Source organism: Staurois parvus, unplaced genomic scaffold, assembly GCF_062004578.1.
Source record: "Staurois parvus isolate SC_StPar_1 unplaced genomic scaffold, SC_StPar_1.0 ptg001418l, whole genome shotgun sequence".
In the NCBI taxonomy this organism is placed as follows: Eukaryota; Metazoa; Chordata; class Amphibia; order Anura; family Ranidae; genus Staurois; species Staurois parvus.
In genome coordinates this window covers 784,207-808,967 of record NW_028319214.1, presented here as the reverse complement: position 1 = coordinate 808,967, position 24,761 = coordinate 784,207, and the positions used below count along the sequence as shown (strand labels likewise).

General features: G+C 42.9%; 1 protein-coding gene across 1 annotated transcript in view; it reads left to right on the top strand.

Annotated features, from left to right (window-relative positions):
* Nucleotides 1–8,889: 8,889 nt before the first annotated feature.
* ABCB9 (ATP binding cassette subfamily B member 9) overlaps nt 8,890–24,761 on the top strand; it is a 72,591-nt gene continuing 56,719 nt past the window's right edge. The window contains exons 1-2 of the mRNA XM_089661984.1: nt 8,890–8,960; nt 13,946–14,612. Coding sequence (XP_089518110.1) covers nt 14,000–14,612 — 613 coding nt within the window. The 5' untranslated portion in view covers nt 8,890–8,960; nt 13,946–13,999. The remainder of the gene's footprint in view (nt 8,961–13,945; nt 14,613–24,761) is intronic.

Sequence of the window (24,761 nt, the reverse complement as noted above, 5' to 3'; positions counted from 1 at the left end):
ATGAAACTGATGATCATGAGCTGCTGCTTGGTTTATTTGGTTAATCATGCACCTGACTCTAATCCTAAAACATCCCTGACTTTGTGCAGCGTAGAAAGTGTTCAAGTGTAAGGCCCCTTTCACACGAGTGGACCAATTGGATCTCCAGTACATTTTTTAGACGGACTTGATTGGACACTCCATTGCTTTCTATGGAGCAGCTGAAGTAAACGGACATGTTTCTGCTTACACCTGCCTGCATCCGATCCAATCCTGTCCACTAAAAACATACGAGTGGGGATTCCTTCCCCATCCATCTGGCTGATCGGATCAGATGACAGTCAGATGGAAACAAGCAAGCAGTCCTTTTCCATACAACGACCCATAGAGGACAGCAGGCTCTGTATAAGTGGAGCAGATACAGAGCTGTCATCCACTTGCTCAGTGGGCAGATCCCCCTCTCAGCAAGCTGATCCGCTGACAAGTCTACCCTATGTGAAAGGGGCCTAAGAACTGATGCTGGTTTGAAGCCAAACGGTAGTCACACCAAATATTGATCTGATTTAGATTTTACTTATGTTCACTCAGTTTACATTTTGTAAATTGATAAAAATAAACAATTATATTTTTGAAAGCATTCTTACTTTACAGAATTTCTTCACACCTGCCTAAAACGTTACGGAGCCACTCCTTGGTTATCCTGGCTGTGTGCTTTGGGTCGTTGTCATGTTGGAAGACCCAGCCACGACCCATCTTCAATGCTCTGACTGAGGGAAGGAGGTTGTTGCTCAAAATCTCACAATAAATGGCCCCATTCATCCTCTCCTTAATACAGTGCAGTCGTCCTGTCCCCTTCGCAGAAAAGCACCCCCAAAGCATGATGTTACCACCCCCATGCTTCACAGTAGGGATGGTGTTCTTGGGATGCAACTCATCCTTTGTCCTCCAAACACGAGTGAAGTTTAGACCAAAAAGTTTTACTTTAGTCTCATCTGACCACATGACTTTCTCCCATGCCTCCTCTGAATCATCCAGATGGTCATTGGCAAACTTCAGACGGGCCTGGACATGTGATGACTTGACCAGGGGAACCTTCCGTGCAATGCATGATTTGAAACCATGACGGCGTAGTGTTCTACCGACAGTGACCTTTGAAACTGTGGTCCCAGCTCTCTTCATGTCATTGACCAGCTCCTCCCTTGTAGTTCTGGGCTGATTCCTCACCTTTCTTATCAGTGATACCCCACGAGGTGAGATCTTGCATGGAGCCCCAGTCTGAGGGAGACTGACAGTCGTCTTTAGCCTCTTCCATTTTCTAACAATTGCTCCAATTGATCTATTTTCACCTAGCTGCTTGGCAATTGCCCCGTAGCCCTTTCCAGCCTTGTGGAGGTCCACAATTTTGTCTCTGGTGTCTTTTGACAGCTCTTTGATCTTGCCCATGGTAGTAGTTGGTGTCTGACTGACTGTGGGGTGGACAGGTATCTTTAAAGAGCTCAGACAGGTGCTACTAAGTTAGATTAATGAGTGGAGCAGAGGTGGACTTTTTAAAGGCACAGTAACAGGTCTTTGAGAGCCAGAATTCTTGCTGTTTCTTAGGTGTTCAAATACTTATGTTCAGCAGTGCAAGACAAATAAATTCTTTAAAAATCATACAATGTGATTTCCTGAATTTTTTTTTTAATTCTGTCTCTCAGAGTGGGAATGCACCTACAATGTGAATTTCAGACCCCTCCATGATTTCTAAGTGGGAGAACTTGCAAAATCGCAGGGTGTTCAAATAATACTGTTCCTCACTCTAAATGCGGACCCGTGGGGGCTGCGTTTTCAGAAGAAGTGCATGGACTTCTCTGCGTGTCACGGGGCACGAGAGTCCATTCAAATGAATGGGCTCTCGTGTCCATGCAAAACGTGGCTCGCACGGCCACATATATGTGAACCAGGGCTTAATGAATACGAAAGCTACATTATACAATTTTCTTAATCAATTTCCTTTAGATTTACGTTCAACTATGTAGTGCAAGGGCCTGCCTGATGGCATACAAATTTAAAGTGTTAAAGTGTGACCTTATATTATATGGTTTTGGTAAATCTAAAGAAAAATTGTACAGGAGGATTGTATAATGTATGGCCAGCCTTAGACTCATCTGTAGTTGAATACTTGTTAATTAGGATGTTTTTGTCTAAATTTTAGCTTTGCTCCTAAGACTTTCATTGGGCTGTATTAATTTTTGTAGCATAGTCTTGGAGGAATTTGTTAGGAAAAATACTTTTTTGTGTGTGCAAATTAACAAATCTTGTTTGCAATCAATGGCCTGCATTTGTGGGAGTATTTTGCAGTATAAAATGTTGATTCTGAAAGTGAAGTAATGGTTTTCTGACAAATCTGTTGAGGTGTACTCATTTTATGCTGAGCACTGTACATTTCACCAGTTTATATTGAGCATATTTCCAGTGTATAATAGGTGTGAAAGATTATGTTTATGATCAGTTAACATTGCCATTCAACCTGCAGAAAATGTACCCGGAGTTTAAAGTGACAATAAACAACATCCTTAGGGCTCATGTACACGGGGCATTTTAAAAACTTTTCTGACCGCTGGAAACTGACTGCTAGAAAACATAGGTTAAAAAATGTCAGTTTAGCCGCGTTTGCATACCGCGTTTATGCATGTTTGCTTTTAGAAGCTTTTTTTAAAAGATACCTCAGGAGACCCTCCCAAATGCCCAGAATGCACTGAAAAATAGTAAGTAATTAACAATTTCAGACATTTTGAGAGAAGTAGAGAGAGCATAAGGAGAGGGAGCAGTATGTGTTGAGATGACCTGTCTTTTCTGGTTGTATTCACTATGGATACCATCATGAGCATAATGTGGCACATTCTACCATTTTTTCCTTCACGTAAAACCTGGAACTGACTGCACTGGTGTACCGGGTCCATTTGAATACATGGAAAACGCTTTGCATGCATCTTTGATGAAGAAAAAAGGCTCTGGACAGCATCTGGATATGGACCTGTCAAAAAACGCATCTAAACGCAAACGCTTGTAAACGCGGTTAACTGCGTTTACAAGTGTTTGGCATTTGAAACGCCAGTAAAATCTACTCTTGAACGCAATTTTGGTGCGCTCAAAAAAACAACTGTAAACACAACTGCCTGTAAATGACTGTAAACGACTATGTGTACATGGACACAGAGGAAAACATTAGGGAGAGTTCAGGGGCTGCTGAAAAAAACGCTCAACAGCTCCTGAACGTCAGTTTAGCAGCTGCAGTGTACATGAGCCCTTATTCTCCAAAAAGATTCCATACACAATCACCACATAATGGCCTCTCTAATCTATTCATTTTTCAGCAGTGAAAAGTGATTTGGAGGGAGCAGAGAGCAATAAAAGGTACATTTTTGAGTTAGGGATATTCACTGTTGTAGATTTTTTGAAAACCAGAGTTTAGTGTCACTTTAAGAACGCTGATAGATCTTCGGACAGTTTTCAAATAAAAAAACGATTGAACTGGTGAGATGTCTGTCCCATGGAATCCGCCATGTGGCTCTTATTTTTAAGTATTTCAGATTTCATTAGGAAAAAGGATGTTTGTAGCATTTCCACAAATTAAGCATCTTTCTGCTGTGGGTGCATAAAAATGAGCATGTGTTATATTGAATGCTGAATGCAAATTATACCGTTTTGCTCCAAATTTTGTACACTCTGGCAGAAATCGTGAAATTTTGGCATTTATATTGAAAGTATGACTGATAATGCCAGAAACTGTACTTTATTTAAGGATAGTGATCATATGAAGAAATTTATTATCACACAGTTGTTTGGCTCCTTTTTAAATCATAATAATAACAGAAATCATCCAAATGGCGATGATCAAAAATTGACATACCCTGGAATGCTTGGCCTTGGAACGGACACACAAGGTGAGATACACAGGTTTAAATGGCGATTGAAGGTTAATTTCCCACATCTGTGGCTTTTTAAATTACAATTAGTGTCTGTGTATGATTAGTCAATGAGTCTGTTAGCTCTCATATGAATGCACTGAGCAGGATAGATACTGAGCCATGGGGAGCAGAAAGTAACTGTCAAAAGACCTGCATAACAAGTTAATGGAACTTCATATAGATGGAAAATGATATACAAAGATATCCAATGTCTTGAATATGCTAGTCAGTACTGTTCAATCACTTATCAACCACTTGCCTACCAGGCACTTTTACCCCCTTCCTGCCCAAGCCAATTTTCAGTTTTCAGTGCTCTCACACTTTGAATGACAATTGTGCGGTCATGCAACACTGTACCCATATGAAATTTTATCATTTTGTTTCAAACAAATAGAGCTTTCTTTTGGTGGTAATCACCTTTGGGTGTTTTATTTTTTGCACTATAAACAGAAAAAAAGCAAAAAAAGAAAAAAGAAAAAGGGTTATCTTTGTTTCTATTATAAAATGTTGCAAGCACTGGTGGACATTGATGAGGAGGCACTGATGATGCTGCACTGATATGCAGTGATGGGCACTGCATATGGCGGCACTGATGGGCACTGATAGGCAGTACTGATGGCACTGATAGACACTGATGGGCGGCGCTGACTGGCAGCACTGACAGCATTGACTGGCGGCACTGACTGGTGGCACTGCTGGGTGGTACTGATGGGTGGCACTGCTGGGCACTGATAGGCGCAACTGCTGGGTGGCACTTCTGGGCAGCACTGATGGGGGGCACTGCTGGGCACTGATGATCAGTGCCCTGATGATCAGTGCCAATCTGCTCTGTGACATTTGCCGGTTATCGGCAGTACTTTCCTCATGCTGTGAGATCATGAGGAAAGAGCTTTCGATAACCGGCAACTGTATTTACTCAGTGATCTGCTGTGTCATTGGACACAGCTGATCACGTGGTAAAAGGCTGCTGTGATTGGCCTTTTACCTCATCATGTGACCATCTTGTCCATAGGTTGCAGGAGGGCACGTTTTGGGAGGACGTCATATAACGCCCTCCCAGAACTGGACAACTGTGCTGTAGCTGCCATTCAGCTATAGCGCGGTTGTGAAGTGGTTAAGAAGTGGAGAATTCGGGCATCTCTTGATACCAAGCCAAGGTCAGGAAGACCAAGAAAGATTGCAGCCACAACTGACAGAAGAATTGTTCGGGATACAAAGAAAAACCCACAGGTAACTTCAGGAGAAATACGGGCTGCTCTGGAAAAGGATGGTGTGATTGTTTCAAGGAGCACAATACGTTTGGTCTCCTGTACATATCAGCTTTCATAAATGGGAAGAGTTGAGGTCCACAGTTTGGAAGTGTCACCCAGCAAATCCACTGCTTCTTGTAGGGTACCTGCTGATGTCCACATTTGGCACAGAGTCAGTATACTACCCATGGGACAGGGGGCCAATGATCCATCCGCAAGCTCTGTGTAACTTCCGTGGAACCTGTCTGCAACTGCAAATATAAAACTTTACATTTAAGAAGTATGGCAGGTCTGCTCACATTCCAATCCCCAGCAGCACTGTGCCTCAGAAAGGGAATGACTAGGCGGGAAAGCCCAGCACGTGGCGACTATATCATGGAACAAATATGCATTGTGCAGACTACCCGGGCCTCAGTCCTGGGGTGGGTGAGCTCACCATCCATGGTGACTGAAGTGTTCCCCTTCCCTACCTTCTCTCTCCTGTCTCTGAGTACACTAATGTAAGGGGGACTCAGTTGTGCCCGAGAGCAGTGGATCTCTCGGGTCTCTCTCTCCTCACTAGACATGGAGGCAGCAGCTATTGGCTCCCACGGCTGTTAATCACAGAGGCAGCTCAAGAGCGAGCCTGCACAAGTGTCCCCATAGCAAGCAGCTTGGAATGGTGGGCACTCGGCGCAGAGGAGGAGCCAGGAGCACTGGCTGGGGACCCGATAGGATGAGAATCGGGGCTGTGCTGTGCAAAACCATTGCACAGAGCAGGTAAGGAGAACATGTTTGTTATTTTTAAAAAATTAAGGGACTACAATCACAAGCTGGACACACACTAATCAAGATTCAGATGGTTGAACAGCAACCAGCTTTCGAAGGGACCAGCTGGAAAACGTTTCTTGATTGGCTGCAGCGCCTGAACAGTGTATTCTGACAGTAGTGAGTCCCACTATCAGAATACAGTGTCCCAGCAATAAGGAATCCTCTATCCATCTTGTTTATTCATCCACTGTCTCAATGAAAAAAAAAACTAAGGCAGTTCATCGATGAGTCATTTTTTTTTTGTTATCAACCACACCGCTGTGGTTCATTTCCCCATCCACACACTTGAGGTGGATGGGGATATCCTCCCCACTGAGTTATTGTATTCTAACGGGGGGGGGGGATTTCCCCACTGTCAGAATACACTGATAATTATTATATTATTATACAGGATTTATATAGCGCCAACAGTTTGCACAGCACTTTACAATATAAGGGAGATAGTACAATTACAATACATTTCAGTACAGAAGGAATATGAGGGCCCTGCCCATGGAGCTTACAATCTAAAGCACTGACATCTGTAGCCAGCAACAGTGATCGAGTGGGGAAAATCCGACAGAGTGGTTGTACAAACGTCAGGAGGTAGATCAACTTCTGTACAATCAGCCAGTTCAGCAGGGACTGGCTGAATTTCAATCCATACATGGCCAGCTTAAAGAATAAATTCACCTTTGGGAATATGTTACATGTTCCACCCCACCACCTGTCTTTAGGGCGGAACATTCAACATCCCCGATCTCTGCACTCCCTGTGACAGTAGGTAGGGGTTGTTCTCCCTGTATCTGCTATCACTCTTTGAAAAGCTTGCTATAGGAGATCTGTAAATGAATGAACTACAAGTACCTACAGCCTTTGCGGCTGTCGGCTTGTAGTTCTCAATAAACTACCATGGCGCTGGTGAACTCTCTAGGTAGTTGATACTGGTACGAGCAGACAGCTTACACTGACAGTCTGCAAGAGCCCTGCATTGCACTCGCGATCCACTGATACCGGGTGCAATGCTTTCCAGGTTCCTAACTAAAAAAAAAAATTAAAATTGCTAATTTTTTTACCTGTTTTTTTTGTTTTGTTTTTTAGGCAAACTTATCCTTTAACCCCCCTGGCAGTATTCCAAGGTGTAGCTCAGGATAAAGCTTCAGCACCAAAAGCGGTAACTCCAAGCTAAACTCGGGAATACTCTGCTGCATTGCTCCGGGATCCCTTCTGCACTTACCTTGTCCTTTGCTGACAACTCATGGGGCCCCCCGGGCAATAGGGGATCATGGGGCCCCTGTGTCCTTGCCCAAACTCAAAAAAACCTATGAAAAAGGTACCAGGGGCATCTCATGGGGCCCCCTACTGACCCTGGGCCCTCAGGCAATGCCCAAATGGTCAGTCCGCCCCTGCTCCCGCGATGTCCCCCCTGCAGCGTCCCCGGCCATCTCCTCCGGCCGATGCCGGCATCCGTTTTCCGGGTTCTGTTTCCTGTGACGTTGGGACATACGGGGACAGAACCAGGGGGAAATTTGAAAAAGGTTAAATAGTAACATTCATTCAATACACTAAAATCACATAGTATAACATTACTGTATCAAACCATTTCACATACATTTTGTCCCTAGTGCTCTGTCCTGTGCCCTGCCTGCATTTTTACTGTTCTTTCTGCCTGGAAACTGAGAAACGTCCATGGCGTCCAAAAAGCGTCCCTTTAGGTCAAAAGCGGTTTTAGACCGGCTAGAGAACAGCGATAGTAAATTAGAACTACTTGCAGAATTGAGTGATAATGATTCGTGGGGAAATTCATCATCAGACACTGAAAACGATTTTGCGGCTAAGATCAGTGATGTGTGAACTTGGCACTATATTTCAAATTTCAGTGTTTTTGGTTTGATTACATTATTGAATTATATTTATTATTATTTTTTATGATTATTTATTAAATTATAATTTATGATTTCGTGTTTCAAATTTTAACATACCCGGGATGTTTACTAGACTCTTGTTCAGACAGATTTCAGTGAGTTATTCCTAAAAATTACAGGCCTACAATAAAAAAATAACATATTTCCATGCAAAAAAAAGTACCACTTTAAGCACAGAAATACTGACATAATCATACCGCTAGGGAGGTTACCAGTGTATGATGTGACCAGGGGCGGACTGACAACTCATGGGGCCCCCGGGCAATAGGGGATCATAGGGCCCCTGTGTTCTTGCCCAAACTCAAAAAAGCCTATGAAAAAGGTGCAAGGGGTATCTCATGGGGCCCCCTACTGACCCGGGCTCTCGGGCAGTGCCCAAGTTTCCAAATGGTCAGTCCGCCCCTGGATATGAAGACAAACCTAAATAGTTGCATTTGTACCAGGCAGGCTCCTGCACTACATAGTTATTGGACGATCTAAAAGAGTTTGTACAATCAGATTGATTAGTGTATGGTTACCTGTTTTTCAAACCACCTCCCATGGGAAAAGCATGCCATGTTTCCTATGTTTACTTATTCTCTGTTTTATCCTAGTGCAGACTGATTTAATTATAAACCATGTCTGGACTGTATCATTTTTCAAAGAGATATCAAAGTGCAGACTACTGAGCAGGGGCGGACTGACCATTTGGAAACTCGGGCATTGCCCGAGGGCCCAGGGTCAGTAGGGGGCCCCATGAGATGCCCCTGGTACCATTTTCATAGGCTTTTGTGAGTTTGGGCAAAGACACAGGGGCCCCATAATCCCCTATTGCCCAGGGGCCCCATGAGTTGTCATTCCGCCCCTGCTGCTGAGTTTCATTTGCACCTTGTGCCTGTCTTCCTCGGACACCCCCTGCGATCGCTCGGTGCTGTCCCTTTAACCAGAGCCTAGGAAGAGCATCATCCAGGGCAGCCTGTGCTGCACGGCTGTGGGCGTGGCTCAGCTGTCATGAGATGGGCGGGCCTTTGTGTCCTGACAGCTGCCTCTGCAGGTTGCTGAAGCTGAGCTGTGTGCGCAGAGCGGAGGTAAGGATCGCACACTCACCCACCGATGCCCTATAGATCGCAGGTCACACGGGAGGACATCCTCACTCATGCCGGCTGGGACATCCCGCTGTTATCTTTGACAGATGCATTGCACCCTACGCTGTACTATCTCTGCTGCAGGTTCAGGCTGGGCCACATAAAGTGCACTCCTCCGATCACACAGGAGAGCAGGTCCATACACTCTACAATCTGATTGTATGATCTTTACCAAAACCATTTAATATGAGGATAGACTTAAACAATCCATTCAATTTGTATCGAACTAGGCAGGTCATTGCACCACATAGTTGACCTAAAGAAGATTGTACAATTAGATTGTATAGTGTATGGCTGGCTTTGGATTCAAGGTGGAAGCTCACATTGATATGAATTTCATTAAGTTAAGGCTAATTTATTGAAGTCATTGAATTTGAAACTAGCCTTGGTCATGGTAATGAGTGTTAGGACGCATTGCACAGGCATTCAAACGATGTTCCCCAAACAACCTGTGATTTTTTTTTTTGTTAGCTGTTTCAGCCACCTTTCTGGCCTGGGGTCAAAAAGACATCTTCTGTGCTGTAATGGCTCCTGGGATGTGCACATCTCATATCCCAGGATGCTTCAAGCCAGGGGCGGACTGTCCATTCGAACACTCGGGCACTGCCCAAGGGCCCGGGGTCAGTAGGGGGCCCCATGAAATGCCCCTGGTAGCTTTTATAGGCTTTTTTGGGTGTGCTTTGAGTGTGGGAAAGGAGATAGGGGCCCCATGATCCCCTATTTCCCAGGGGCCCCATGAGTTGTCAGTCCACTCCTGCTTCAAGCTTTATTCATACAGCTGGAGGTGGGGGGACCCCAGAATACATCAGTAACCAAGTTTGTGACAGCGGTGCAGCGGATCACGGCAGGACAATGCTGGATTCGCTGGATGGGTTAGTATGGAAATTCTGCATTATACAAAAAAAAAAAAGAAATTGAAAAAAAACCCCCATGGTGGATGAGGGAGGGATATTCCTGGTGCCTGTTCTGTCCTACTTTATTTTATCTTTTGTTCTTGTACCAGAGAGTGCCCTTTCCTGTTGCATCTTGGGTCTTCTTAGGAAGCAGAATTTATTCTGCCTATTAAAAATGTATGTTCCTGTAGGTAATGTGATCATGGAAGAGAACTTTAGTCTCATAGTTTGTTATCAGCATATGGCATGCTGCTACACCATAACTCATTGGCCACAGAATTACACAGAGGAAAATGGTTTATTCAACAGGGACTGCTATACGAAGGCCGTTTACTTAAAGTGTCCCTAAACCCAGGACCCTGCATTCACTATATCTGGTCTCCCACAGTACACAGAGCACAGAAATGCAATTATTGTAGTAAATGTAAACTGCTAAATACCTTTTCTCATCAGCAGTTAGAGCAGTCTTGTGACTTCAGCAGAGCACTGGCTAAAGCTTGTGGGAGGAGTTTTATTTCTTATCTAGGAGGATGTGAAACATCTGAGCTCTGTCTGGACAGTGCTGATTGGCCCTGTGCTGATCACATGCTCTCTCCCAAGAGAAAAAAAAAAATCTCTCTAGCAATACACACCAAACTGAGCATGTGTGGTTCAGTCTATTAGGTGGTCATTTCAACAAGAAGAGGGGCAGAGAAGTCAGGATCAAACAGCCTTTTTACACAATGCAGAGGATTAACCCCTTAGGTTCTACAGTGAGTATAACAAGCATGCTTTGCTGCATATACAGACTGATTTTACTGTTGTGGGTTTAGTAACACTTTAAATTCAGTACAGCATGGAAAATAGAATTCCAAGGTACACCTCCTGTATTTGATATCTGAAAAATTGGGCAAAATGTAAAACCAGAAAGTGGTCTGTAGCATGTGAGGGCATTTAGTCCAAAAGAAATCTACTGGAAGTGCATTAATAGTTAAAGATCAGTGTTAACCATTTCCAGTCTGGGCCAATTCTGCCATTCATCTTCTACATGTAAAAATTGGCGCTTTTTTGCTAGAAAATTACTTAGAACCCCCAAACATATATATTTTCAAGCAGAGGCCCTAAAGAATAAAATGGTGGGTGTTGTATATTTTTATGTCACAGGATATTTTTATTTTAATGCACAAAAACACAATATAATACCCATTTTTTTGTAAAATATAAAAGATAATGTTATGCCAAATAAATAGATACCTAATACGTCATGTTTTAAACTTGCGTTTGCCTTCCGCTGCTTGGAAAAGCAATCCAGTGGTTGTATAGCTTGTAAGGAATCGTCCACTGAAAAAAACGATACAGGATCATGGTTGTAGCCTCATGGTTGGAGTCAGTAGGGAAGGTGAACTTAAGAAGATTTTGTTGGTTGTAAGCCTACAATGGGCTTTAAATGGGTCACAAGGCCTGGGGAAGTTACTGGACCTATTCTTGTGCCAAAAAATAGCCTCTTATTAGCTTCATTATCTATCTATATTTTAGAGCAGAGGTCTCCAAACTTTCTTTAAAAAGGGCCAGTTTACCATCCTGTGGACTTTAGGGGGACCGGACCTTGGCCATTGGGAGTAGAAAAGGTGCTGATCTCAGTTGGAAAAAACAATGCCCCATTGTTGGTGTCATTGGAAGAGATTGTGCCTTATTGGTGTCACTGGGCCTCATTGTTAGTGTTACTGGGAGAAACTGGGCCACATCATTTTTGTCAATGGAAGGAATTGTTTCCTATCGTTGATGTTATTGGCAGGAATTGTGCCCTTTCTTTGGTGTCAGTGGGGGCAATTATGCCTCATTGTTGGCATCATTGGATGAAATAGTGCTCCAAGGGCCGAATACAAGCAAGCAAAGGGCCGCATCTGGCCCCCGGGAAACAGTTTGGAGACCACTGTTTTAGAGCAAATTTCACCTAACTTTGTTGGTAGTCAGCAATTATACAGCTGAATAATTTTGGCCCCCACTCCCTAGTGATAAATATGGCCATTTTACATGCCACGTGTACCTACCTGTCCTAATCGGAAACTGATTGTAAATGAGATTAGAGAATGCATGCTTGTCACGCGTGATGTGCGGCATTATTCTTAAACCACATTAGCAGACATCAGTGAAGTGAGCTTTTCATGAAGAGCAATGATACAAAGTAATTCTTACCTCCAGTCATATGTGAAAGGTTCAGAACTTTGAACTTCTTCCAATCCTAAATGAAAGAGCTGTCATGTATTCAACTTGTTATAGCACAGCTAGCATTAGCTTTTTGAGTTAAAGCAGAGTTCCTCCCAAAAGTGGAAGCTGCGCTTGTTTGCCTCCTCCTCCCGCCCCCCCTCCACTGCCATATTTGTAACCCTTTGGGGGGGAGGGGGTAGCAGGTACCTGTTTTTGACAGGTACCCGCTCCCACTTCCAGCTCAGTTCACTACGGCAAAGTGAGCCAGAAGTTAAGCCCCCTCCTTCCTCCCGCAGTCTCCTGGGAACTTTCACAGGTCCCAGAAGACTTCTGGACCAATCAGGATGTGCAGCACAACTTGCGCATGCGCAGTGGGCACCTGGCTGTGAAGCTGCAAGCTGTCACAGCTTGGTGCCCACAGTTGAGATGCCGGAGAGAGAAGAAGGAGAGAAGGGCGGGTGAGCACGCCGCTGGATCCTGGGACAGGTATGTGTGTGTTTATTAAAAGTCAGCAAATATAGTTTTTGTAGCTGCTGACTTTTAATAAACACAAAAATGGCTGGAAATCCACTGTAAGAGCATGCATGTTATGTAATATGTGATGCTTACACAGTACTCCCCATGACAAAGCAGGCATCATCTGATTCTGGCTTCCAAGGTCAGCATATGCTTCTGGGACTTTAGCCCCAAAAGGCTGAACAAGAGAAAGCTATAGATTCCCCCATCCATATTGAATAGTGTGGACGGAGGAACCTGCACTTCTGGCCATTGTACTGTGACACAGCAGCTTATTTACCAGAAGGCAAACAAGGCATTTGCCTAGGATGGCTATATAAGTACCTGAAATAAATAAATAATTTTCAGGGGGGGGGGCATGTCGCCCCCCGGAAGAAAAGACACATGGCAGGGATGGGGAGCTGGAGAGGCTCCGGCATGGAATACGGGGAGGCTGCCTGCTGAAGGGTGTAAGCTTCCTGCACAAGGAAGGAAGACACTGGGCTCGGCTCTGGGGATGGCCAGCAGATTTCCAAAAAGGTTAAGGTTAGTGCTTGACTAACTCTCTCTCTCTCTGCGGGTGGGACGTGTTTAGCAGAGAGTGGTGGCAGGGGTTGGGGGTTTTGGGGTTGGCAGAGAGTGGCAGGGGCTGGGAGGGGTTTTGGTGCTGGTGGTGGTAGGGGGCGCACAATTATAGTATTGGCATCAGTGGTGGTTAAAATTCCAGAATAGTGGCTGCATCTGATTGCATGCAGTCACTGTTCTGCAAACAATTTTCTACATGGCTCCTATGATTTTCAGATCAAAGAAAGTCTAGCAGTAGGGTGCCAACAGGGCCACTTATGTCTTGAATTTTGGTTGTTTCATCAAGAATCTGATAATATTCACTCCATGTATGACATGCTTTAGATACTAATCAATGAATAATATAGTTATGTAATTTCTTACCTGTATAGTCACCCTAATATTCTTGGTGTGTTAACATTTTATGCAGCTCACTCCCTTGCTGCCATAATCCATGGCATTATACAGCTCTTTTCCCTTTCACTCTATGACCTAACTGAACACTACAGGGTAATCAGTGCAGGAAGGAGGGCCGAGGAAATGCTTCCACCTGCCCACAGCAGACTACTGATAGCATTCTCTTGGCATTTAGATTTTGAGAGGCTGGCTAGGCTCAGACAATTAGAGCTCAATTGATAGACAGCACAGCTTTTTTGAAAACTATATAGTGTTGATTTATATTGTAATATGTAAGGAATGTTTTCATCAAGACTTGTAAGGATACTGACTTGGATGATTTAATATTCTTGTATCTTTTTAACATCAGATATCCATTGGTATCATTTACAGGGATATCATTGAAGATGTGTCTTACCTGGTTCTAAAGTCACCTAGGCGGTAAAGATGAAGCCTCGCAATGTTATGCTTTGCACTCTGACATTTACACTCTGTGACCTGACTATATCCACTGTTCTGTATACATACAGTTGTAAAAAGGCAAGTATCTTTGAAGATGTGATGCACTTTAATATATTTCACTCTATGCTGGATGTCTGGGGGACTACTCTGCTGAGAACCTGTATATGTGTTGGAGCTGTCATAGGTGTTGCCTGGAACAGGGCGAATGGTCCCCAACGACTGCAGGCATCTATAACACCAATGACTCTGCTGTGCTACCTCATTGCTTCATATGCCATGATAAAATTGCTGCTGTTTTCTGAAGAGGAAAAGCCTGTACAGGACGCCTGGTTCTGGAGTCTTCTGTCATGGACTTGGCTGTCATCAGCTATGACCCTCTTCGCATGGAAACAGATGGGAGAGTTCACACCTTGCATACAGGAGACAACAATGTATTCTGGCCTACCAGATGACCAGGAGGTAGCACGGGTGGGCTCACAAAGACCAGAGGTGGAAAGTGACACATCGGGGGCTACCATAGGAAGACTTCTTTCGTATTCTAAACAGGATTTTGGTTATCTCTTCATAGCTTTTTTTTTCCTTATTCTATGCACATTGGGTAAGTGATAATTGTTCTCTAAAGACATCTACTTAGCAGATCGGTTATATGTTCAGTAGTGTACAACAAAATGATTGGGGTGCAGTAAAATGACAATACATTTCAATACAAGAGGAATCAGAGGGTCCTACAATCTAAAAGTTTATTCCTAATTTACTGGCTTGCTGCAATGGAAAGATGCTTCACTCCAGTCAGCTGATGTGAACACATGAGATGACTGGAGTGTGGCGTTATTCCATCGCAGTATTACTTTTTGGGCTTGGATGGGATGAGTGGATGCCAGCACCCGGATTTCAGTAGATCACCAGAGTACTGCAATTGGCACTTGGAGCAGCTATTTTATGGGGTCACACTAATTTTCTGCCTGTCATGGTATTACATCACTATGGGGTGTATTTATAAAATAATTGCATAACTGTTCATCCATCATTACATTTACATTTATTCTGTGCAAATGGGGCAAAATTTAATGTTTTCAGGGTATATTCTATGCAGATTAAATGTGTGACTGTCAATGCGGAAAATACCACATTATAGCCACTAGATGAAGCTGAGGAGCTTACCTGTTTGCTATTATATTCAGCCTCATCAAGTGAAAAGTATACCTTATGGTGCTGCTCCAAGCTATGGGTGGAAGGAAAAGGATCACCCCACTGGCAAGCCAATACATGAAGGGATGGACACTGATCAACCCCAGGAGCCCAATATTAAGGAATGGCCTCAGCCGTCATACTGACCACGCCCTCTGATGCATGTTGCCCCACCTACTGGGGGGCTTGGTCATAGAGGTCACTGTGACCAAGCCCCCCAGGTGGGCGGGGCAAAATACGTCAGAGGGCATGACCAGTATGGTGACTGAAGCCGATCCTCAATATTGGACTCCTGGGGTCAGTTGAGCCTCATCTAGTGGCCACATTGCAGTATTTTCCCATTCACACATTCTTGATCTGCAAACAATATAGCCTGAGAATATTCAATTTTACCCCATTAGCACAGAATGCATTTACATGCTTCGATGGTTAAACAGCTATGCAAACGTTTTATAAATACACCCCTGATAAGTAAAGTCCTGACAAGGAACAAATATGTCGATGGGATTTTGACTTCGCTGGCTGTATGTTTGATCCAGGTCACTGATTCACTAAGTAGCCACACAGTGTGCATGACAGCCAGGGAAGTAGCATAAAGTCAGGTTCCCATGACTATACCATGGCAGGTCTACTATAAGAAGATTAGTAAACCTAAAGGCTCATTAAGAAACTACAGTTTGTCCTGTAGGATGACTGCCTTGCCTTTATGGTATAAATCTGAGTATTCGTCCACCTGGTGACATATTCTGGTGACCCCGACCTCTCTGTCACTTTTTATTTTTGTTAATTGTTCACATTTTCCCAATAAGATTTTCCTACTGAAGTCGGTATTGTAAAGGCAGTTCAAATTCATATTCCCAGTGTATTACTGTCTAAAACAGTCACCTTTGACAAGGTAGAGAGAGCAAGTGGGAATAAGTGAGTGTGGAAGATAGTCCCTATCCTGGATCAAAATAAAATCATCATCAATGTTGAAAATTTTGCTCAACAGATATTGAGATTTTCGTTAAGAGGTACATGCTTATTGTTTACCGTGAATATTTTTTTAGAAATTAGAACTATGCAAATATATTGTCTTGGTTGATTTTATGAAGTAAGGTTAATAAATGGGGTCTTCCATAAATTGGGTCACACAATTCTGGGATAAAATTTGCCCTCCTGTCACATTTCATCAGATAAGAAGCCTTCAAAATGATATCACAAGCATATCACCCTACCCTTACCTTCAAAGCCACAAACCAATCTAATGTTTTAGCCATATGCCTTGTAATAAAATAATTCCAATTGTACATACAGTTCTGAAAGACTGGGGTTTATATACTAAAGCTGGTTCACTCAGAATCTTGTGCACTTCTGCATAAAAACCAATCAGCTTCCAGGTTTTATTGCTAAAGCTAAAGTGAAGAAGCTGAGGTTGGAAGCTGATTGGCTACCATGCACAGCTGCACCAGATTCTGAGTGAACCAGCTTTAGTAAAAAAAAAACAAAACAAAAAACACTTTTTTATTTCCATCTTATTTAAGACTTACCATATTGTTTACAAGACCTTAATGCAAGTAATTGCTGGAGCATAGAATAAGGGCTGCTTTTATTAAAAAAACAAACAAAAAAAAACCTCACAGATATATCCATTCTGTGAAATTTCATGTACATTCATTCTGTGCGACTTGGGGCAAAAATGAATGTTAATAGGCTAATTTGTTTCCAGGTTGAATGTTTTTCATATATACAAAATAGATTTAATGAGATAACTTTGCATTATGGCCACTAGATGGAGCAGATGATCATAATAAATAGGTACATACTGTATTTCCTTTGCTCCTCAGCCCCATCTAATGACCATAATGGAGTATTTTCCAAATTTCTTACAAATAAATCCCTAAGTGCTGGTCCATCAGGACAGCAATTGTTTTAAAAAGGGTTACATAGCTATATAGAAATGTGTTAACATATTCCTGTATTCTTTTATTGGTTTCATTCAAAATTCTAGTTGTGAAACCCTGCTAATCATCTGTTTGCAAGCATCTAGTGAACCTGATTACCAAATCTATTATATTATCTCATTTTGTTAATTGTCACTTTTAGGCATTTAGTAAGAGTGTCACCTGTTTTATAATTCAGATCATATATATTAGTTGTACCTCATGGAGGTGATTTAATGCATATTTTTGCAATTAAAAATGTGGATGATATATATACATCAGAAGACTGGCAAACTCCCTGATGTTAGATGTAGCAGCAGAGGGTTTTAGGAACCCTTAGCTATCACAGGTTTTAGTAGATCATCCTAGCACAAAGATACATTGGCCTAAGACTGGAACTAGTCTATATATTGTAAGACACAGCTAAATCCACCTTAGAGGTCAGACTCTGTGCAAGCCTCGCCTGACCTCAGTAAACCAAAGCTAGATCTAAGTGTTGTGTTCTCAACAGGGGCAGACTGACCATTTCAGCACTCGGGCACTGCCCGAGGGCCCAGGGTCAGTAGGGGGCCCCATGAGGTGCCCCTGGTACCTTTCATTGGCTTTTTCATAGGCTTTTTTGGGTGTGGGCAAGGATACAGGGGTCCCATAATCCCCTATTGTCCGGGGGCCCCATGACTTGTCAGTCCACCCCTGGTTCTCAATAACAGCTGGGCAACACAACAAGTTATGTTTGGTCCAGGCTTAAAGTTAGTTCAGTGTCTAGACTGAGTGGTAAAATATAAAAGTGATATTCATTAACTACCCTTCTCTTAAACGTAGTTTTTCACAAACCTCTCAAACATCCCTGAGCATGAAAAAACTCATGGACAACCCCACTGCGGTGGGGTTTTTTTTAATTCTCATTAGTTTTTTGGGGGGGATTTCATTTGTTTTTGTATTTTTTTTAATAGCATAGCATATACACCCTGTTGTCATGTACAGTTCCATGTGTTTGGTGCCTTCACATTTTTCTTCACAGTCTAAACAGGTCATGGAAGTTCCTTCTAGTACAGTTAAAGCATAGCTGAACCCAAAAACAAAATTGGATATATTATAGCCTACCAATCCAATGTGTTGGCTGCATTAGTTTTCTTCTTTTAGGCATTTTTCTTTGATTTGTATCTGATGATCCATCCAGTAGCACATGTCCTATCTTAGGGTGGTTACACTTCTTTGGAGGACCAATGGAGTCACCCTGAAATATTAGCATTGTCAGCCTCTGGAGAGGGTAGTATTAGATACATTAGCAAATTTAGATGGACTTGACTAACAAATTTAGGCTGAACGCAATTTAACATTTTTTTTTTTTTCTTCTAATCAATTCTTTATTTATAAACTCAACCTCTCACATACATAGAACCAGAGATGAAAGAACAGCATCTGGTCAGAAAACAATTGATAATCCAGTATCTAAAGCTAAGGAAGGCAAAGTATAGTGTGCAGTAAATTGTTTTACCATACATATTGGTTGGATTAGATGAGATTAGGATCATGGTAATTTCACTCAAATATCAGAAAAATGAAGAGATCTAGAATGATCTTTTTGGAGAAAATGATTGAAGTTAAGTGTGCATGTCTAAAGTCGAGAGTAGTTTTGTATTAGAAGGGGACAATTCAAGAAAGGAAATACCGGTCAAAACATGACCTATGAAGAACATTAGGAGAGATGTAGCGTTGGAGCAGGTAGAAGAAAGAATATTAGAGGGGGAGAAATAGATGCCAGGAAGGGTATAATAAAAAGGGGAAAAAAGAGGGGGAGTGAGAAGGTGGATGTTGGGGGTTTCTGGTATATATAAACTCTTTGGGTACACGATTCTGGGCAAGAGAAGAGTCATTCAGCAATGAAGCTCTGCCAGCAGAGAATTGCACACTTCAGAAAAAATAAATGCATGCTAGTAAAACCAGGTTGGTGGGGAAAAGCTGCAGCATCGGACCAGTGCTGCAGCCATATAGGTGAGTATAAATGTTTGTTTTTTTCCTATCCCACACTTTAGGTTGCCTTAGCTGACAGAATTTGCAGATCCAAGCTCATCTATTTGATCTGCAGATGAATAAAACAGGATAGATACAAAAGTAACAATGTTCCTTTGTATTTCTCTGTTTTGCATCTGAATACTTGTGATATTCCATGGGGCTTTGCTCAAGATGTAGTGCTATCCAGTGAGTTCAGTCCAACTAAAAAATACTGTTTTAGAGGTTGCTGGCCATCATTTCAAACACAAAGAAAAGTGACATTAATCCTTCTGACTTCCTCTCGCAGTGTCACTGCCCAGGCCTCAAGCCTAGGCCTTTGGTCTGGACCCTGAGCATCTCCCAGAACCACTGTGCTTTCATTCAGCTCTGTACCTCTCTCTCTCTCTGCTCTCATGGCTCTTTCTCTTGCAGTTCTCTGCTGCTCTTACCCATGCCCTGGCTTTGGGCAAGGGACCTCCTGTCTTTTGGGTGGATCCCTGAACTGCAGACAGCCCTTTGATTATAAAGGCTGCGTGTGCCTGCATACACAGACTATTGGCCTCCAGTAAAACCTGGACACAGGGTTAGATGTTTCATCCCTCCCAAGACTCTTCGAAGCCTCTGAACTCCAGAACCCAATACGGCAATTGCCAATCCCAGAGAAGACTGAAAACCCAATGTTCTCGGTTCATTTTAGCCACTCTGGAGCCCTTCAATTTGCATTCTTGAGACTCCTGGGTGCCATTTACCTCTTCGTACACAGTGCAAGAGCCCAGCACTGTCACAACAGTGTTGATAACAAGTTGCTGCATAGAAGCAGTAGCTCCCTTCATCCCCCCAAGGAAGCCTCTGGTGCAATACACAACTGTTAACTGATGCCAGAGCCTTCTTATCAGACCATGACAGATACAGGCCCTCTCATTTCCAGTCTAGAAACCCTAATAAAACTGTCACACTTGCAAGCTTGAGCAATCCAGAAAACTAACAGATGCACCTTAGGGGAAGCCTGTGGAATACACATTTTTGATAGACTGCTTATCAGCTGAGACTCTAAAACTTCAGCATGTTTCATAACTTCTAAAATTATGACAGTATAGTTAGAATAAAGTCATATTCACCTTCATCAGTTATTGAGTAGCATTTTGAACCCAAACACCCCTATGCTAGGAGGTATCAGAGTGGATTAGGCCTCCACACCCCTCCTATGGGAAATAGATCTCTGAGACCTGTCATATCTATATCTATATTGAAGCTAATTTCATGCTGGACAATAATCTGCAAGGTAGCAGACTGTAAATGGTATGTATTCAGAAATATGAGTACTTATAAAAAACTGTAATTGGAACTTGGTCATAAATGTGGTGACTTTCCAGCACCCACCCCTTAAACCGGATGATTGGTCAGATGGTCTCTGTCAACACCCCCCTTGATGTCAGATAAAAAAAAGAGATTGCAAGCAGATTTGAAAGCTCTTGTTTTAACATCAACCAAGGAAAACCTAACTGGACTTGAGAGAGACACTGTACTGTTTTTGCTTGATCAAGGACTTTGCAAGTATTCCTAATTTTCAACTCATCTGTATTTCTCTGTTGCTTTATTTCTATCTTTATTTCTTTGTAAAAACTTTTTCTGTAAATATTTTATTTGCACCATTTTGACCTTTTCATCATTAAACCCTATTTTGATGTGTTAAACTGTCCCTAATGCTTTAATTGCAAACTAAAGAATCCCTGCATCTTGAAGAGTGCTACTGTATATAATAAATCTCTGAATATACCTGTCTGTAGTGACAGTGTGTGTACAGATGTTTATTTTTCATATTTGATCTTGCTAAGATTCTGAGTTTCCACCTTCTCAGTCAAAGGTGGTGGTGGTAGCTTAAGGAGTTCATTGCTTAACCACTTGCCAATTGCACTATAGCCAAATGACGGCTACAGTGCGGTTGTCCAGTTCAAGGAGGGCGTCATATGACGTCTCCCCAGACCGTGCCTTCCTGCGTGCTCCCAGCGGCGCGCACCCGGCACTCTCCGTGATCACTGGGTCCTATGCACACAGTTGATCACGTGATGTGGTAAAAGGCCAATCACAGCAGCCTTTTACCATGTGATCAGCTGTGTCCAATGACACAGCAGATCACCGGGTAAATGCAGTTGCCGGCTATCGGCTACACTTTCCTCACGCTGTCACAGTGTGAGGAAAGTACTGCCGATAACTGACAATTGTCAGAGAACAGATCGGCACTGATCATCAGGGTACTGATGGTCAGTGCCCTAAACATCAGCACCCATCAGTGCCACCTACCTCTGCCCATCAGTGCCACCCACCTGTGCCCAGCAGTGCCTAGCAGTTCCACCCACCTGTACCCAGAAGTGCCCCCCATCAGTGCCACTCATCAGTGTTGCCCAGCAGTGCTGCCAGTCAGTGCCCAGCAGTGCCGCCCGTCAGTGCCACCTATCAGTGCCCATCATTGCTGCATATCAGTTCAGTATCATACGTGCCAGCTCATCAGTGATGCCTATCCGTGCCACCTCATCAGTGCTGCCTATCCATGCCACCTCATCAATGCTGCCTATCAGTGCCCATCGGTGCTGCCCATCAGTGCAGCCTCATCAATGCACATCAGTGAACGAGAAAAATTACCTGTTTGCAAAATTTTATAATAGAAACAAAGAAAAACTTTTATTGTTTTTTTATTTTTTGTTTTTTTTTGTTTATAGCGCAAAAAATAAAACACCCAGCAGCTATTAAATACCACCAAAAGAAAGCTCTATTTGCGTGAAAAAAAATTATAAAAATTTCATATGGGTACAATGCTGCATGACCGTCATTTTCACTCAAAATGCGACAGTGCTGAAAGCTGAAAATTGGCCTGGGCAGCAAAGGGGGTATAAGTCCCCAATAGGCTAGTGTTAATTAATTTAACCCAGTGACAATTGCTCTCAGGCTGCTGGCACCTAAATTGTGGTCCTGCAAGCTGGAAAGTCTTTGTGTAGCTGAAAGTGGCATTGTTATGGAAGCGACAGCACGGTGGGAGATTGGCCAGTCCTTTGTCTCGAGTTGGTGAGAAGGGCAGGGGTTGGGCACTACCACCATATCTATAATTGGTAAGATGCAATGAATGCATTTTTGTTTTTGGGTTTAGATATCCTTTAAGAAACTCTAAGGCAGTGGAAAAGGCTGACTGTGAGATCAAGTAGTTACTAAAGTAATAGCTATGGCATTGTTCCCAATTTATTACATACCACATATCAGATTGTTAATGTAAATACACAAGCTGAACGCTTGGATAATTCTTTCCTAAACCAAACACCATTAGAATCTCCATAATGAAAACACTTCATTCTTTTAAATAAATTACTTAGCCAAGCAATTCTCAGACTCTTATAGTAACTGCCAGTTACAGATTTAAGGACACCTTACACCTATCTTATATTTTAATGTGAAGCTGACATTTTTTAAAGCGGTTATAAAGGCTAAAGTTTTTTTTACCTTTGTGCATTCTGTGCATGAAGTTAAAAAACCTTCTATGTTCAGCAGTGTCCCCAGACCCTTCAATACTTACCTGAGCCTCATCAAGATCCAGCAATGTGCATGATAGCCTCAAATGTCCTGGGTTTTTGCCTCCTCTTTTCCTGAGATAGCAAGCAGGAGCCATTGGCTTCCGCTGCAGTCAATCACAGCCAGTCAGCCAATGAGAGGGAGGGGGCAGGGCAAAGCCCTTATACCGCCAGCTGTCCCCCTTATATCACCAGACCGCCGGCTGTCCAAGACATCTCCCCGTACTATCTGTCACGGAGGGGGGGGGGGGGGGAGCAGCAGGCGCAGCTTCGGCAATGGGAGCATACCCCCTTATACCGCCAGCTGTCCCCCTTATACCACCAGACCGCTGGCTGTGCAAGACGTCTCCCCGTACTATCTGTCATGGGGGGGCAACAGGAGTGGATGGAGCGTGTAACCCTAAAAAACAGGTGGAACATATAACATGTTCCAAAGGTGAACTTATCCTTTAATAAAAGGACACTTACCTGTCCAGGGATCCAGCGCCATTCTCACCCAGGCCAGTCCTATGTTGGGCTTCAGGTCCCTGTCACCGGCATGTTTATTTTGGGAAGCTGGCAGTGAGAGCTTGCAGCTTCACAGCTGGCTTCCCACTGCACATGCACGAGCACTTTTTGAATGGTCCCGAAGCCTTCTGGTACCTGTGACATGTCCCACAAGGCTGCATGCAAAGAAGGGGAGGTGAACTTTGGGGCCAAGTGGGAACAGGTACCTGCCGAAACTAGATACCTGATCCCACCTCAAATGTGTCACCCTTTTGGGAGAAGTTCCGCTGTAACATTCTACATTCGAGTAACATTCGAGTGTGTACAGCCCCTTTTCTACAGCAGAACATTTATAGATCTAGTTCCCAGATCATTAGTTGCCACTGCTGAAAGTTCTCTGCTATGTATAGCACACTCATGATTGAGGCTCATTTATCATACATTTAGAGGCAGTGCAATGCCTTGTTACCACAACGTGGTGAATTGCACTGCTTAAAAACGCATGCATGCCACATATCTACACAGCACACTCCACTGCACATGTACAATGTGAAAAAGGCACATACAAATTCTTTTCTGCAGATCAAGGTAGATCAATGGACATCCCTTATTCTGAATTATATAAGGGAGGTCACAATAGACTCGTGCTGTTAGGTAGACAGAGAAGGAAAGGGAGAATTCTTTTAGAGGACATTTCCCAAGAACTTAATTGCCTGTATGTACCTACATAAGAACAATGGGGCCTTCTAAACACCCTGAAAAAGTGAAGTCAGTCCCATTTCTCATTCTTCCTGTTGGGTTCATAACCTGATAGGCAGCTTTGGTGTTCAATAAAGAGTTGAAGTATGAGGAAGGGTACAGGCCACTCTTTTTAAAGTTGACATGTACTTATCAAAGTGTCCTAGGTTTCATGAGTTCCGGGACCCTTGTAAAGTTGAAGATCCCTGCCTACACTTCATTTACCGCATTACGCTAAGACAAAATTGATGTCATGGTCCTGGATTGACACCAATGGTTTTTCATTGCCGGGTTGTAAATATTTTTGGATCCTATTGACAATAACCTTCACTGGTGATGCAATGGATGTAATTAGGTTTATGTTGAGTATTTATCACATTGAATTACTCAGTGATAAAATATGTAGCACATTGTTTTTGTGTATAATAAATGAATGGGTTCAATATATAAAAAATCCAAAAAAAATAAATCTTTCACAGCCACAAAATGAACATGAATCAGATGATACTATTATTAAACCTAAATCTCACACAAGGCCCCTTTACCCAATCTTTAATTTGTGCCTATTCCATAAAGCTAGTTTTCAACCTGAACCCAAACCCTTAAAATCATTCTTACCCTCTTATACAACCCTGAAGCCACCTCTAAACCTAATCCCTAAAATTAACTCTGAAGCCAAGTATTAGTCTGACTAAAATGATCACATTGATATTACATTTGGTCGTTACAGAGGACAAGGGGGCACTCTTTACATCTGGAGGAAAAGAGATTTATTCCCCAAATACAGAAAGGCTTCTTCGCGGTAAGAGCAGTGAAAATGTGGAATAAGCTCCTTCAAGAGCTGGTTCTGGCCAGCTCAGT